Genomic DNA, 18,306 nt, shown 5'->3' on the forward strand with positions numbered 1-18,306 from the left:
GTCCTCAAGAAAAGTTTCAATACATAAAAGAAAATATTTGCACCTGAAAAGAAAATCTCTTTAAAAAGTGCTTTTTAAATTGTATGTGATGAAAAATAATTTAGTTTCTAATTTGCCATAGACCAATATTTTTTAAAAATGTAATACAGGCCAAAACTGGTTTGGCTCAGCGGTAGAGCGTCGGTCTGTGGACTGAAAGGTCCCGGGTTCAATTCCGGTCAAGGGCATGTACCTTGGTTTCGGGCACATCTCCAGTAGGGGGTGTGCAAGAGGCAGCTAATCTATGTTTCTCTATCATCGATGTTTCTAATTCTCTATCCCTCTCTCTTCCTCTCTGTAAAAAAGAATCAATAAAATAAAATGTAATACAGTATAATTTATGTTAAAGGATTTAATTTGTTAAACCAAATTTGGGTCCTACAGTGCCCCAGCAACAACATAACCTTATAACATAAATCCTTACTCTAAATTTTACTTACTGTACATTAGTAACAACCAATTATAGATCCCACTTTAAGTAGCACAATCTTAGAGTAAAACCCTAGGTGTTTACCAGGAAATAATCTATCAAATTTTTATCCCTTCTCAGACCTATAATTACCTACCACATGCAGCCTATTTTCTTTCATCTACCTAATTTATTATTCTCATCATTGGAGGAGGAAAAGGTAATGTTTAAATGTTCTCCAGTCTAGTGATTCCAGTGAATAAAAGAAAATAGAACTAAACTACAATTCTAAGTTTTTAAAATTTCTTTAACAGCTATGATGAATTAGATTTACTAGTAAGAAAAGACAGCCTAGATAAACTTAGGATATCATATTTGATCAAATTAATCAATGAAATGGCACATCCTGTATAATAAAAGGCTAATATGCAAATCTGAAGTATGGAACAACTGACCGCTATGACACGCACTGACCACCAGGGGGAAGACGTTCAATGCAGAGCTGCCGTTACTTGGCAGTGGTGGTTCTCGGGTAATGCACAGCAAAATGAGAGGAGAAACTGTGATTCCACTTTGGCTGTGGGTTATGTCGTTGGAGGCACTGTGGGACCCGAATCTGGTTTCCTGCACACTTGCATTTGTGTTCCACACCTTGTACGACAACTCTGCAGAGTGCCCTCTCGCACTCCGGGACCCCTCGGGGGATGTTGGAGAGCAGGTTTTGGCCCGATCCCCTTCAGGCCAGGCCGAGGGACCACACCTGCTAGAAGGATCCCACTTACTCTGCTGACTCCTTTTGAGTCATGGCACTGACAGCCAGGGAGGGACCTCAGGAGGTTGGCTCCAACGTGTGTCTGGCACGTCACGCCGGCCACCTTCTAATTTCCTTTCAATGTGCACGAATCCGTGCACCGAGTCGTTAGTGTATTTATAAAGGTTTCAAACCATGCACACCTTAAGTATTGACCTCCCCAATCACAATGTTTCTTTTCCACCCTGTTATTCTCTCTTGCTTCCCTGTAGGTCTGTATCCTTATCATAACTGCCACTTTTAGAAATAAACAGTCAGCTGGATCAAAGGTTGAACAGCTACCCTTACAGAAAGTCATCTCTTTGGATTAACTCAGCACTGATTCTTAGAAAAGTCACTTATTGAGGAGTAAAGCAATTTAAAATAAAATAAGTTCACCCAGTCTTTCTAATTTCAATGAGTAGAGGAGACTAAATGTTTTCCACATGGCATGTTTGAGGGTTACATGGAAATAATCTCACCTTTTGGTGTTGTAGTCTTCTTTGGAATGCCAAATTCTGAATCCGAATCAGAGTTTATAGTCTCTACTTTCTTCTGTTTGGGAGTTCTCTTGGGCTTAGGCATTATATCTGAAGATGGTTTTCCTATTAAGCAAATTTCCATTGCTTAGATCAATATTTACTTACCAACAAATCAAGCTGAAGTGAGTCCTAAAACAATGGAATTTCTTACAGCTTATATAAAGTTGAGTTGCCTTAGTAATAAAATGGTTTCTCTCCAATTTCTCATAGATGATAAAATGCTTTTTATTTAATTATGATGCATAATTTGCCTTTTGATAATTCAAGTGAGATGTTTTAAATAAGGGCCATTAAAATGAATTAAGCAATGACTTTTAAAAAGCAGTAAAAAAATACAGTATAGTCAAGACAAAAAACTATCTGACATATTAATTATAACCCAAGTATAACCATATATTAAGTTCTAATTTTTAAAGTATATTATAGGACTAGCAACCGATTCACTCCCATTAAGTTGGAATTTAGACTTGGCACTTTTACATGGAAAGAAATGTGAAAGTTCTAGAAAAGTAGACAATAACCCCAAATGAATTTTTTTTTCCAGCTTCATTTATAGGCAATGTGAAAATTACCACTAGTCATTTGGTGATTTATTTAATATAAATTAAATTAACCACAGACATTTCTATTAAAAAAACAAAACCTGTTTTTATGGGAAATATATTCCCAGTTCTAATTTGAGATGCTAAGCCCCTCATTAGAACAATAAGAGCTAACACTCTTATGGCAGTGGCAGACACAGATTTTGTGACTTTTCCCCCTTTGAGGCCTCATGCTGAAACACACCACAAGAGCCACTGCAGCTGCTAGTAGAAATACAGGCTTGGATTAGCAGGATGTTCTAAGGACTACCTCTTTTCTTCAGAAGTTTCCAGACTTGCAAGTATTAATTGGCACTTTCATCTCTACTGGGCAAATACTGTCAGACATCTGAATACTGTGAGCAGTCTTTTGCTGTAAACTCACTGGAGCTACAACTTTAACTTTTATAATAATGTATGTATCTCCCCCCCCCACCCCCCCCAAAGGGACATGAAGCATGCTCTCCTTGAAATGGTCTGTTGTGGAAATTATATTTCTGAAGGAAGGTTGAGGGCTTGCTGGGGTCCCTGAATCTCCCATTCAACTGACAAGGCTAGTTCAACTACAGGTAAAACAACCAAATAGGACAAGTGTGATACGCCACACCTTTGTAGTTAATGCTAAACTTTAACTCTTTAAATAAGGGTGAATAGGTTGATGAAGGAAACAGGTTGATATGTTGAAAGAACTGACATGGCTCCCAAGTTATCAGGGTGGTTATAAAATGCTAATATGAAGATAAAAAACTGAAAGGGAAATTATAGAGCCTGTCTGGACTTGAGTCCCTCAGAAGTAGACCCCACCTGATCACAAAACAAAGACAAGTATTTATTTGAAAGGTAAAGGAAAAGGAATACAAAAATGAGACAATGAAGAGAGGGCAGCCAGTAATGGGTAAATTAATTCAATCCTGTCGTCTTAATCTCAAGAAGAATCTCTTGCAGCCAATGTAAAAAACAAAACAAAACAAAAATCCCAGAGGGTCAAGAGCAGTAAGAAACTGCAGACCAGCTTTCCTCAATCTCAGAGGTGGCTGCATGGGGAAATGTTAATATTCCAGCATAGCAATAGAAAGTACTGAGGCAAAGAAATATAGACATGCCTCATATGCACTGAAGTAGTAAGGGAAGGGCACCCAATTTCTCACTAGTGCATTCAGAATAAGCAGGGACTTTTGTTGTTGTTCTGTTACATCTAATACATGTGTTTCTCCATTAGTGTTGTCTATTGTGCATTTTTTAAGATCGTGAAGTGACAGTCCATACAGTTTGTTCACTTGCTGTGGAAGTAGCAATCTTTTAAACACAAAGCACTAATACCTTTTTTAAAAATACAAAGGTATGTACCTTAGTACTAGCAACAGATTCATGAATCAACTTAGTGTTTCATAGGCAATCTTAAGGCTAGGGGTGTCGAACTCAATCAGAGAAGGGGCCAAAATCTAAAATCCAGCCTAAATCGCGGGCCGAATGGTTTACTGAACAGTCATAAACTGTCATTGTGATGGAAACGCAGCGGAGTGCAGTGATGACAGCGCGGTGCGGGCCACATTGCAAGGCCTGGCGGGACGGATTTGGCCCGCGGGCCTTGTGTTTGACACATGTGCTTAAGGCTATGGAAAACAAAGACATTCTATGACTCAAAAAAAAAAAAAAAAAGAGGATCCCAACCGAACTGACCAATCATTCCACATTGAGGAGTTAAGGCATGACCTGCATAGATAACACAGGCTACTAGCAAAATAAAATTTTAATCTTCTTGACTATCTATACTATCTTTAATATCAATGCATGGGATTATTTTATTATAATTACAGTCTTAAAATCAGTGCTAATTCCCTCATATGGTTAGAAAACAAGAGGGATTTTCCTTATACACATTTTACTTGACAACTGTAGCCTAGTGAAGTGCAACTAGTTTCAATTTATATTAAATTTCCTTTAACATCAACTACATGGTTATGCAATGCTTACAAAGATCAAATATAAGTACATACATACCCTTTTTAGCAGCTGCTGTTTTACTTGGAACTTTATCTATTTGTTTCAGACCAAATGAGGGTGAAAAAACAGAAGCAGAATCTTCTTCATTACTGTCAAATTTAGCTGAATCTAAAAATTAAAGCTTTTTTCAGTAGAGATTCTGTAAAGACCACTTAATAATTAACTTTGATTCTTTTTATTGGTGATTTCTCTTTAACTAGGTAATTGATCTTACAAGTTTCTATTCTGTGATCTTATAACCACAAAATATAAACAGCTGAAAATAAAAAATATGGCATATTTCAAAAATGTTAACTGTTTTAAAATAGTAGAGAAATGCATAATGAATTTTTTAATAGTCCCAAAGGCTAATCATTTAAAAGTTAACTGACCAATTCAAAAAAAAAAAAAAAAATACTGATGATTTATTTTAAATGCTATTAACCATTTCAAGAATTAAAGTAATAATGATCAAATCTAAGAGAGTAAGTATATCTATCCAGCCCTGACCAGTGTTGCTCCGTGATTAGAACACTGGCCCATGCGCCAAAGGACTGCGGGTTCAAATCGGGTCAAGGACATGTTCCTGGATTACAGGTTCAATCCCAAACCTGGGCATGTTTCGGAGGCCACCAATTGATGCGTGTCTCTCTCCTTTCTACTCTCTCTCAAAGTCAATGCAAAAATATATCCTCTGGTGATATATTAACAACAACAAAAAAGTACAAATCTATCTATATGTTTAGAACATATACAAGATTTATGTGTATTAAAAAATTCAAGACAGTTCAGTCTAACCAGATTGTTTTGACCTTAAAAATTCCATACACAAAAATACGGGGCATAAAAAATAAACACTCTGATTAAATTTGCTTCTAGGGTTTAGTAAAACAAATCTGTACATTGCTACCCTTGTAACTTTTTAAAAAACTATCATGTATACATTCATGTTGCCATGAAAATAAGATTTCACTCACACTGGTTAGCATCTGTCTGTCTACCTAGTGCTTCCATAATGCCTACTTTGACCAAAGAGTTGGGAATCGCCTCAGGAAAAGTAAATAAACCTTATTACATTGAGAAAAATGTTTAAAAAAATGTTAAGATATCTAGTCATATTAACATCCTGAAATTAAATTATGACCTAATGAGTTATCTACTGTTTCTTTTTCTTCCCCACTAAATCACAGCAATAATATAAGTAACTACCGTAGTGAAAAGACTAAATGAACATACCATCTTCTGACTTTTGAGAGTATGAAGGAAATGAGAAAAGATTTCCAAAATCCTGAGGTTTTTTGTCATGTGAAGATTTTCTGTTAGAAAAATTAAACACCACAATATAATTTAAATATCTGGTTTCAACCTTGATAAATTATATATTGTATATACTGCAAGATTATAATCATAGAACAAATTTGTTCTGTCATTTGTTTCTAAAATTCACAAGAGTAGCTAGGCAATAATCCTATTTTTTATCCTAGAATGCACATGGTAAAATACTTCTTTAAAAAATCTTAAATAGCTCATACACTTCACATCCTACATGCTAGTCATGTTAGTGTTCAGACCCATCAGAAGAAAGAAAAATCAAGGCCAAAATTAGGAAAGAAAACTAAACTTCCCATCTCTAAAGATTTATTAATTACTATGTCCCACAGGTCTGCTGCCAATTTTTGTAAATAGAGTTTTACTGGAACACAGCACACTTGTTCTTTTACATATTGTTTATGGCTGTTTTCTTCCTACAACAGCAAGACTGAATAGTAGAGGCACCATATGGTCTGCAAAGCCTGTAAGATTTATTATTGAGCCCTTTATGGAACAAATTTTGCCAACCTATGTTCTAAAACGGTAGCAAGTTACGTCAACAGCTGCAATGTTAACCAAATTTACTGCTTCATGAAGAACACCTTCCCTAGAATAACATTTTTTTAGCCCAAGCTTACTGTAAGATCTTTGATGGACACCTAATCAAGCTGTCCCATACAATTGAGTAGCAGTTGCTTCATCACTTACTCGGGAGTAGCTTTTGATTTGGCTGGTGAAAATGTATATTCATCTTTATCTAGGCCATCTGAAGGTACAAATTCATCTTCCTCGTCATTTGTTATGGGAGATGCTTTAACTTTTAATTCTTCTAAGTCATTATTGTCATCGTCATCATCAGCATCATCCTCCTCCTCTTCTGAGAAATCAAATGTGTACTTAGGCCTCTCAGCTAGGAGAAAAGTGAAAGTTAATGTTATAATCAAATCCAACTTTATCCATATAAAATATTATGAGTAACACACTTTAAAAATATTCCAATTATCTCTCAAAACACTCAAGAGAAAAAAAGAGATAAGCATTTAGAGAATAAAAGCCAATAATTTTGCCTCAGTTTTGATAGTGTTAATATCTATCTTGTAATTCTCAGGAGGCTATGGGCTAATAATGCTGCATATATTAGAAGAGCATAAACTGATGAGATTTTTAGAATAATACTGATATTACTTAAAAAGCAGAAAGTAGTTATTATAGTCAATGTAAAAGTGACTATGAATATAAGATTTCCCATTTCTGCAATTAATTACAAAGCAATGTTTACAGGTCTTTAAAAAGTACAAATCTTTCTCTTAACCTTTTTCACAAAACTCCTCTATCTTCTATTCATGGTAGTTTTATTACAAAATAACAGAGATAATTTTTCAGATGAATAAGAAAGAGGTAAGATCTCAATATATTAGCAAGATAATACAATGTATTAAAAAAGGTATCTGCTATGGGAAAAGGCCCATTGGTATACTACAAGTAAGTTTTATTATAATTTCTAGCATATGCTATGAAATAAAATTTTTAAATCATTTGGATACTATAGAAGTTTACACTTTATTCCAGATATATGGAAAAATCATAATTTGAATAAACTAATTTTCACGGAACTTAAGTTGCACATTGTAAAAATCCACTTACATTGTACTACTTATACACATTAGGAAAAGAAATTCAATCACTTTGTGATTAGAAAACAAAAAAATGTAAGGCCTGAGTTATAATTTAAAAAGTATCTCCCAAAGGTAAAACAACCATAATACTGTTTATTATTTTATATAAATTAGGTAGAACTTAAATTTTGAGAAGAATCTATAAAATAGGATATGTATCAGTTTTAAATTATTTTAAAACTTCAAGTTAATGAATATTCAGATATGATCAAATCATATGCCTAACGGCAATATATAAAAAAATGAAAACCTGCAGCCTAACTATGACTGCAATTATCTAAATTATGCCAAGTGACTGGAGTCAGACTCACTTATAGATATAAGGAACAGATAATTAGAAACAAAACTATGAAGTACTACTATTGATCCAACACTCTTGGGATACTACCAAAATACTTTTTTTCTTTTAACCAGAATCCTCAAACTATTGATAAAATATAATAAACATCAGCAAGAAAACAATTTGACTTTGGATGGTGGGCACACAATGTAATATACAGATCATGTATCATAGAAATGTATACTTGAAACCCATATGATCTTACTAACCAATGTCACCCCAATAAATTTAATAGAAACAATAAAAGAAAACATGATTCATTTTAGGGAAATTTGTTTTATGTCCAATTTTGCTAGAAAAGGTCATTCTGTAAGGAAACTTCTGTCTTCTTGAACTATAACTTCTGAAGAACTATAACTTCTGAAAAACTAATCGTTTAGCTCTTTAGTTATATTAGTAACACTAACAATACCAACTTATATGAGTAACACTAACTTGGTCAAACTATAATATACAGTAAAATGAATATAAAATGTATCACAATACCAGCTGCTCTCCTAAGCAAAGAATCTCTTGGAATAACCACAGGTTCTGTTTCTTCCAAGTCACTTTCCGACTTGGATTCATCATCTGACCAAGGATTCCGTTTCTTCACTTTCTTTGCACTAGGTTTGCCAGGTGATGTAGATGCTTTTCTTTTTCTCACCCTGGTACCTAAAACCAAAAGAACAACAATGATACATGTATCAACACTTATATAAATGTCATTAGCAAAAATAAAACTGTTACGATGAAAAGTTCATTATAAAATAACAAATGTTGATGAACATTGGAGATATTACTTAAACTATTGAGGGGGGAAAAAGCACAACCAAAAGAATCTAGTAATACTTTATATATACAGATTTTTTTCACACAAAGAAATTCTTGAAAAATCCTCACCAGGCTCCTTTTTCTCCCTTTTGGGTTTGGGACCTTTATTTATAGGCACTGCCTGGATCAGTGCTTCTTCTCCTGTGCCTTCTACTGGTGTTCCACTGAATTCTTCATCACATTCCACTTTTACTGCTGTGGTATCAAGATCACCCTATACATTCAAAAAAAAAAAAAAAAATCAAACCATGATTTTTATACTTTAGAGATACATTTCCAGCCAATATATTGCTTCTTCATATTAGGTGAGTAAAAAAATAAAATAAAATGTAATTCATTGAGGTCTTAACAGATAACTTTGATCAGACCATATTTTACTTTATAGTACTGCTTACCACTCTAATCTTCTGGTACACATCATGATATGACATCTACTTAAAAGCAATCATTAAAAAAAAAAAAAAAAAGGCCACTTTTGATTATCAATGAGACATTAAAACCAATAGCTAAGTACACCAAAAGTTACCTGCAAAGTAAGTTGCTATAGTTCTGGTCCCTTTTGTACTAGAAAAACATCTTCAGAGAGAAAATAAGCAACATAAATCATGCACTGCTAGGCATTATAAGACAAGGTCCTCTGACTCTAAGGTTATTGAGAGACAGAGGACACAGTCATTACAATACAAATAAATATACAAGGAGATATAACAGTGACCCATAGGGAGGAGTGAGCAACTTTGCCTAGGGCAAGGTGAGGGAAGACTCTGTGAGGGGCCTTTCTGATTGGGTTGTGAAGTAATCATGTTTGCCAGGTGAGAAGGAAAGAATAAAGAGCATCCTGGCAAAAGATACAGAGGCATAAATCACCACATTATTTAGAAAATCACTAATAGTCTGGATTCAAGGCAAGGTAAGAGAAAAGTTAGTCACAGAAACACAGGGAGGCATGCAGGGGCTAAATCGCTGTGTACAGGAGTCTGTGTATTTAGTGGGAGTCACTGAAAACTTTTAAGCATTTGTATAATAATCAGACTTACTTTAAGAAATATTGCTCTAGCAGTAAGATTACAAAATCCTCCTGCCACAGGAACGAAGTGGAAAAAGAAGTCCTGATTAGATGACTACACATAGGAATACTAGTGAAGGGGACCCCCTTTAAATTATCTCATCAGAGAAAACATCAAATCCTAAGATAGTGCTAATGGGAACCGAATGAGGAGATAGATTTCAGAATTTCTTCATAAGAAGTCATTATGATTTAGTTACAGATTATACGTGAAAATTCCCAAGCTTTTAGCTTATGTTAGTGATGGCTGATAGTGCCAGTAACTGAGAGGAAGTACAGAGGTGGAAAGGAGGTTTTGAAATCAGGGTAAGTCCAGTTTCAGAAATGCTGAATTTGAGAGGCTTTGGGCATTCAAATAGCTATAGGAGCTTGGCACTCCTAAGAAGCTTAGGGACATAGATTTAAGAGACACTGTATGAGTGGGAAAAGCTCTGGGCATAGATTATGTTACTCAAGAGAACTATGTAAGGTGAAGAGAACTGTGCCGAGAACTAAACCTGACAAACACCAACTAAAGAGGAGAGGAGAGATTTCCCTAAGGAGAAAGCAAGTGCATGTTTACATTAACCTGTGTGTGATGGGGAGCCAGGTTAAGAGGGAAGCAGTAGAGACCGCAGTTTATTAGAACAAGAGAAGCTAGTGATCTCTCTGATATCACAGTGCTTCTAAACTTCGAATCTTAGCTCTGTACAGAAAACATACCAATCTCTTAGTCCAGCTTAGGCTCATTTTACAAGCTCTAATGACAATGTCAGGCACATCTATTTATCTATCTATCATCTATCACCTGAGTTCTAAAATCAATATGGCCAGAAAAATTAGCATTCCTCTTTCAGAACATCATGCCCTCCTTTTTCCTCCACTCTGAGCAATATTCTCAATGTTTCCTTCTTCTAGCTAATTCTTGTCCATATGTTGGAGGGTGTAAGTCTCCTACTTTTAAATCCTCAATAGTACCAATCAGTGCCAATGATATAAGATGTACTTGATGATTTTTTAACTAATAGTAAAAACAAATAAATAGTAAAACATGACAGCTTATTTTAATAGCCAAACAAATCCTTTTCCACTGTAAAACTTCCTTAATTGGTCATGATATAGTAATAAAGTTTGTTTTAAATTTAATATGTATTTTTTGTTATTCCATGATTTTCATTTAGAATGCTGCTGAGTAGATTATTTCTATCTCTCACTTTAAAAAATGAAATCAAGTAGGTACCTCTTTACATGTGTGATTCCTTGACTAATGTTTTCCTTCTTTGTGTCAACTGCTCTCATAGAACAAATCATTTCCCATCACAAGTGAATATATTAGAAACAAGAAAAGCATTATTTAAGCAAATAGCGAATTAAAATACATATATACATCATTATGAAGGTGGATTCTACCAATGAGCTAAAACAAGAGATATGTCATACCTTTTTCTTCTTCAGTAACTTTTTGCTAGCATCTGCCTTCATAGCAGTAATTTCGGGAACTATCCTCCTGCCATAAGGTGAGGGCATTGTCTCTTCCAGTTGAAGTTTCTTCACCTTAGGTTTGCCAACTTTACCTTTTATTGCTTTTCCGGCCATTCCAGCCATTAAATCTTCTCGTTCTTGCGCTTCCACTTTCTGAAATAGAATTATAAAGGAGGCAGAGTGAGAACAGGTACATACATAACATTAGGAAAGATAATACCTAGTGCATAAAAAATTAAAACTTTTTATTCACTCAGTAGAAATAAAGCTTTCCTTTCAAGTGACCTAAGATAAAGTAATGGGAAAAATAATAATTCTAAGTAGAAGACCTGGGTTGTAGTCCCAAGACTATCTAGCTTCTTTTTGTAGTACAAGAGGGTAGTAAATAAATGATCTACATGATCTCCTCCAATTCTATGACCCTATGTTGTATTATGAAATCAAGACTTCTGATGATGTGGTATCATCAGAATTCTAGCAAATCATTCAAAAAGGCAGTTATATTAAATATGAAGTTATTATTTACTATTGCTTTAGCCATAACAACAACAACAAAAAAACCTGTTCATAAACAAAGTCAGAAAGTATGAAAATTAAAAGGACCATCTTAATCTTTTGAAGAGTTAAGAAATCCTTGTAACATGATAGCTTAACAGAAATCAGACAGACCTCAATTTCAATCTTAGCTCTTCCACATATTATCTATAAATCCTTGGTAAATAACTCATAAAACATCTACTATGTGCTAGACCTTAAAAATCATGTGGACCCCCATTTTATGGATAAGGAAACTGGGACACTGAGAGGATAAGTAATTGTTCTTAAGCATAATGATATAATCCTTCTCTAAGCCAGTTACTTAACCTCTCAAAGCTTCAGGATCTTCATCTATATAACAGGTTAATAATAAATAACCTCTCTCATTTGTTTTGGTAGTGGGAGTCATTCTGAGGATTACAGTGCCAACATAGAATAGAGATTCAATTATTTTTATCATTAGATCTTAAATGACACTGATCAACATGAAAAGAAGTCTAAATATTTTCAATGTAACAAAACCATATCCAAAATAAATTCATTGTTTGGACCTACTTTGCTAACTATCAAATAATAAAATAAGGTGATAAATTAAAAGTGAAAGAGCAGTATTATTCACTGGGATTGTTTTGAGTGTTGCCTTTTCAATAATAAGGACATTTATAGGCATAACCACAAAAAATTTTCTGTGTCTCATGTTAATAGTCATTGATCAAATTTAAAGCAATTATTAAAATTTATTAATATTAATTAGGAATAATACTTTCCCTTTGTGTGTATATATATGTTTATTTCATATTTAATGGAGTTTTCTATTTAATTTTTAAATATATGTCAGTAGGTATAAAGGGTCTCAAATTTTTAAAAGCTTAATTCATTAACAATAGAAAAGCATAAATTAAAACATACTTGTGGCATTTGAAAGATTATTAAGAGAACCCATGAACAACTAAAATATTCCAGAAATTTTAGTAGGCAACAAACATACCACACTCATCCTTAACAGTTCTGATTTTGATTTAGGCCATGAAAATAAAACTAGAGTATATAGACAATAAATGAATGAAACAGCTAAAAAAATAAATATATATATATGTATGTGTATATATGTATATATGTGTGTGTGTGTGTGTATATATATATATCTCACATGAATAATAATAGTAATTACCTTGTGCTACTCAAAATCAGATGATCATATTGCTACATAAATTTGATTCTAAAATGTTGAGTTAATTGCTTAAAAATCATCATTTGACCAATTTTACATCTTTCTCTATATTTTTATTTTTTAAATTAGAATTCTACCTAGAGAAAAATGAGTTACAACAAAAACTATTAATTTTTTTTCTGTTAATAAGCTCAAAGAGACCATCATTCTATTTTTCTGAAAATCAAAGTATCTATATCCTATCAAATATACATGATAACTGCTCTTTGGAGGAAAAACATTAAACTGAATCAAGCTAATTTGAAGTCAGTTTATAAAATTTTTAACTGATAGAAAGTATTAGGATTTAATGTATTCTAAGTTTCAGCTTTATATATTCATTCATACCAGACATAACTTTTCTTTGTAACTTCATAGAAGCCTAATTCTAATCCAGCTTATACACACATTAACCTCACAGAGTTAAAGGAAATTGAAATAATTAAAAAGAATTTTCATTCTGGTTTCATGAATATTACTTTCCTAAATATATCTTAACTAGGGGCCCGATGCACAAAATTTGTGCAAGGGCCTTGGCCCTGACCCCCACCCACCACCGCCACTGCCTCGGCCCCTGCCCATCACCCTGGCTTTTTTAGGAAGGAAGGACATCTAGAAGGATATCCGGTCTAATTAGAATATTATCATACTTTTATTATTATAGAGACTTAACCTACATCCAGTTCTTCAACAAATGCTGCTAAATCTTCTTTCCAAAGATCTGAAGGAGATTTTCTTTTAAGATCATTGACCTCTCGCCCCTATGATAAAAAGAAGTAGTATGATTTTAAATATCTGATAATAGAAAAAAATGTATAAACGGTAAACCAAAATATATCTTTTTTTAAAAAGAAAAACAAAGATGGATAGCACTGAAATAGTTTCAAATTATTTAACCCACAAAAATTCATACTTTTGAATCTCTCTGTTTAATCAGTTCTTCAACTTTTTCTTTAGTAAGACACCACAGAGACATATTTAAAATATAATTAAAATCAGGGCCTGAAGGAGTTCCTGAATCAGAGGAACTATCATCATGCTGGTTTTGTGTTTCTTCCTCTTCTGTTGCCTGTAAAAAATAATAAACTTTGTATTAAAGTCCTGTATAGCATCAAATCATTGTTGAATTTTATTGAATATGGATTTAAAAATTCCATTAATGCTATATTCTTAGTGCTACATCTTCAGTTAGTGGAGTTATTTTAGATTATCTGCACAATTACCAAAAATATATTCCCTATAAAAAGCTTGAATGTTCTAAAAATATATAGTAAAATCTTCAAAAGAAGTGGTATATTCAGTCCCTATTCATCCAGGAATATGATAAAAAATTAACTGTATTGCCCATGCACTATAATTCAGAACATGAAAAGACACAAAATTAATAGAGTGGAACTAAAGTTTTATCACTGCATCTTATCAGATTTTTATATCAGTGAATGAACAATTTGAAACCCAAAATAAATATCACTTGTGAAAAATGTTTTACAATTATACTAAATATGCTAAGGTACAGTCAACCCTCTAAGGATGAATTCTTTATAAAAAATTTTCTAAAGCAAGACTAGTCATGGAAGGCTTAAGAAAATTCACTTAAGAATTTAAGAGCTGTTGAGTGAGAGTCTGAATTATGAGGGCTATCCTAAAGTTTGACTCATAAGGTCTTCCTCACAAGAAAGGATTGCAATAAAAAAAAAATCCTCATGTTAATACCAAATTTCAAAATCCAATGAATTTAATAGAAATTATGGATGACATTATCTTTAAATCTTCTTAATAACAGCCATTACATAAAACTATATCTAAATTGTTTAAGGCACTCAGATAATTAAAAATGAATGAGTTGCCTTAACTGGTTTGGCTCAGTGGATGGGCGTTGACCTGCGGACTGAAGGGTCCCGAGTCGATTCTAGTCAAAAGCATGTGCCTGATTTGGGGGCGCATCCCCAGTGCGGGGTGTGCAGGAGCCAGCTAATGGATGTCTCTCTCATTGATGTTTCTAACTCTCTATCCCTCTCCCTTCCTCTCTGTAAAAAATCAACAAGATATATTTTAAAAGTAAAAAGATAAAAATGGCTGAATTAACCATGACACTCCATTAAACAAAAAGTTCACTTTTGGTAACCAATAGAGAAAAAAGTTTTACAATTTAATTTAAAATGTTCAGTAAAATAATACATATAAACAAAGTCAAGTTTAAGTAAATATACTTTAAAAACAAAAGTATAAAAGTAAAAAAAATTGCAAAGCAAGATGCCGCATTAAATAAACAAAACGTAAAATTAAACAATAGCAGCCAAATAAGGAATACTGTTGTTCAGCTGATAGATCATTAATGGGTACCTAGATAATTTGTGATAAGTTTTAAAAAAATTCATCATGAAACAGTGTGCTGCTATGGAATATTTAGGTTACACTACTAAAAAATACTACCAGAGTGTCATAAAATCCTGTTTAGACCCATACTTTACATAGTATATTTGCTCTAGGTTTTGATGACACTGGAGTATTGTTAGCAAGCACTCTAAAATATGTTTATCTATCATTGTTAACATGAATGTGACTAAGGATACTTTCAGAAATTAAAATATAAATAAACTTTTCAAGTTTCAATGACCAAATTGTACTATGATTTTGAAAAAAAATTACTATAATCTTCTAATTATCTGTTTTATAATTCTCTCTCATCCAAATTCTACATAGCACTTTTACAAGCCTGTCCTTTTGTAACCTGAACCCACAAATGGAACCCACAAAATGAACCCATGACCAAGATGCTGAGCAAATTCTTATGGTGGCGATGAATTATTAAAACCTAGTATTAGGTTTTATCTATGAAGTCTATTGCCAATAGAATGGCATTTTCAAACTCTAACATATCTTTAAAAACTAAGCATTAAATTCATTAGCTCACTAGTTGATTTTTTTTTTATGACACAAACTAACAGTGACATAGAAGGACAAATTAGTATATAAACTATAATTTGGGGGTTACGAATGCAGTAAAAACACACTGAAAGGAAAGCAAAATGCTTGTTGGGTTTTCTTAATTATGAATGCTCCCCATCTTAACCTATCCCTCTTTCCTCAAATTATGAATAAGCCTATTATCTTAATATGATGATTTGCAAAATATATAACATAAAATTTTCTCATTCTAATATATAGCATTCTATTATCTTTTCAAAATTGAAAAAAGCTGTAATAGTGAAAATGAAAGCAGCATTTCAAGACAGTTTGATAAAAAATCTAAAAAGCATTATGGTTGAGAACTCATAAGTATAGGGAAGTTTAGTTTCAGTTCCAGTTATGTCACATAATCATAACTGTGTTGTAAAGACGCTAACATCAGTATCATATGTACACAATAGTCTACATAAGTATAAAAAATTAATCATTTCCAATTTTCTTCCTTTTGTACATTTGTGTTCTCAACAACAATGCTGTATTGCCTTTCTAAAATATTCCTTTAATTATGCAAGACAGCAAGAAACTAATTCTTGAGGGGAATCTCAAAGTTCAATATTCCATTCAATGAACTAATATTAGTACTTTAAGATCTGAAATGGACAATTTAATTAAAACATCAGACTTTTAATCTCAAGTTCCAGGGTTTAAATCTCTAGCCAAAGATCTAAGCACAGGACAGAATACAGATGGTGCTCGATAAATACTATAATATCGAACATTTTGTCTCTACCCTTCCCAGAAAAAATTGAAACCAGATCAAGTGAATGGTGACTGGATAGCGATGCTGTGACCAGAGAATGACCAGTGCAAACTTATTTATGTGCTATCAGTATATTTCCCAGATAATATGCATGCAGCTCACAAAAACCACCACCATAACTGACACCCTTTAATGGCAGGCTCAGAAAAAAGGCCAAGGAGACTGAGCTACCTTCTCACACCTGGAGTCATTTCTCCAGGCCCTGGTTGAGTCACACTGGCAAAGTGCTTTGTGGTGGGTGTGCACTGCAAATTCCTGTACTGTATCTGTTCTGTGGATAAACAGAAGACTTCAGTCTCCAAACAGACAACTTAACACCTTAAGCAGTACTAAATTTAAATGTTAAGGGTTGGGTTTTTTGTTTGTTTTGGAAGTTGCTTTTAAAAGCTTCTCTGAATGTCTTGTTCTGCAAATGATTACCTTTTCTTGTGCTTCTTTCCAGGCTTTCACTGGGTCAGATTCATAACCTCTCTGGACTAACATTTGAATCAAATCTTTCTTTGACCTATTCTCTATGTGAGGGAAAAATAAAGTTAGGATCAAGAAAAGAGATTCAATTTGTATTTGTTTATATTCTACTGATAAAAATGTCTTCTATTTAACAAAGAATTTTTCCATTTTAACTAATGTTCAAATTTTTAAAAGTTGTGTCTTACCTATAGTAATTTTCCCTTGTATCTTCTCTAAAATGAAACGAGCTTGATTGTTAAGCTTTGTAGATTCTGCTCCCAACATCCCTACAAGCCACTCCTTACGTAAACCATAATAACTTAATCGTAAATCAAAGAATTCTTTCAAAATGTCTTGCACAGTTTCATATTTCTTCAGACATCCCATATGATCAAAGAGTACCTAATAAGCAAAGCACAAAGTTTTTGAGGATTACATAAATCTGTATTGGTATTTTTAACTTATGTGACATCTACAGTATTTAAAATCATAAAACACTTATTTAAACACACACCACCCCTAAAAGCCAAAACTATTAAGTACATTTCTGTAAATATTCCTTTAGTGACTCTAAGAAACGGGTGAACTCAATTCTCAAAACTGTGAAAATATTTTAAATAGAAATAATTTTGAAAGATAGGTTCTTTAAAAAAGGTCTTACTTAATGTGTCTATAAACCCACCTAAGAAAAACATTTTTCCAATTAAAAGTAAACATATTCTATCTCTAAGTTTAAATTTGTTAATTTTTTTCCAACTAAAAATAAACATATTCTATGTCTAAATTTAAAATGTTTAAATCTAAACTTCTCTCTCCTATATACTCAATGGATGTGCATTTGCCTCTCTCTTTGTTTTTATAATTGTGATATAATTTACCCAAACTTCCTCAATTTTTTTTTTGAAATTTTATTTCTTCTCTATCCTTTTTCTTCTTTTTTCTGTCAGCTTTTCTTGACATTTTTTATGGTACTCTTTCTCAAACACTGTACAATTGCTGGATTTTTTCTTTTACTCTTCTTTAAATCTAAAAGCTAATTGGAATGGATGGAGATGGAACAAGGGTAATCATACATATTAACTTCCTATCTTTCTCTACAACTATATAAAAACACAAATACACAAGTTTAATAGGGCAGATTGGAGTTATGAGGAGATAAAAACTTCATAATTAAAATGCTAATGGAGACAGGCAAAAGGCAGAGGAAAAGCCTGCAACAATCATTCCCATAACTAACTTTTAGTCAGTATGTGCATCCTGAATGTTCAAGCCCAAATGCACAAATGCACAGTTGGGATTAATAGTAGATAACAGAGAAAAAGAAATAAATGTTCAGCAAATGTATGGGGGAGAGGAGGGAACTGTATT

General features: G+C 33.1%; 1 protein-coding gene across 5 annotated transcripts in view; it reads right to left on the reverse strand.

Annotated features, from left to right (window-relative positions):
- TOP2B (DNA topoisomerase II beta) overlaps positions 1-18,306 on the reverse strand; it is a 56,697-nt gene that overhangs the window by 1,635 nt on the left and 36,756 nt on the right. For 2 of the 5 annotated variants that reach the window (XM_036431623.2, XM_036431622.2), the window contains exons 24-34: positions 17,145-17,340; positions 16,909-17,000; positions 13,672-13,827; positions 13,436-13,519; positions 10,970-11,164; positions 8,554-8,698; positions 8,158-8,325; positions 6,364-6,565; positions 5,581-5,660; positions 4,363-4,473; positions 1,721-1,843 (exon numbers count right to left, since the gene is read on the reverse strand). In XM_036431623.2, the coding sequence (XP_036287516.1) occupies positions 1,721-1,843; positions 4,363-4,473; positions 5,581-5,660; positions 6,364-6,565; positions 8,158-8,325; positions 8,554-8,698; positions 10,970-11,164; positions 13,436-13,519; positions 13,672-13,827; positions 16,909-17,000; positions 17,145-17,340 (1,552 nt within the window). Of the gene's footprint in view, positions 1-1,720; positions 1,910-2,859; positions 3,772-3,980; positions 4,075-4,362; positions 4,474-5,580; positions 5,661-6,363; positions 6,566-8,157; positions 8,326-8,553; positions 8,699-10,969; positions 11,165-13,435; positions 13,520-13,671; positions 13,828-16,908; positions 17,001-17,144; positions 17,341-18,306 lie in introns of those variants that run through there. The other 3 variants (XM_036431625.2, XM_036431627.2, XM_036431624.2) reach the window with 3 other exon arrangements.

The sequence above is a fragment of the Pipistrellus kuhlii genome, unplaced genomic scaffold, assembly GCF_014108245.1.
Source record: "Pipistrellus kuhlii isolate mPipKuh1 unplaced genomic scaffold, mPipKuh1.p scaffold_m20_p_11, whole genome shotgun sequence".
Taxonomy (NCBI): Eukaryota; Metazoa; Chordata; class Mammalia; order Chiroptera; family Vespertilionidae; genus Pipistrellus; species Pipistrellus kuhlii.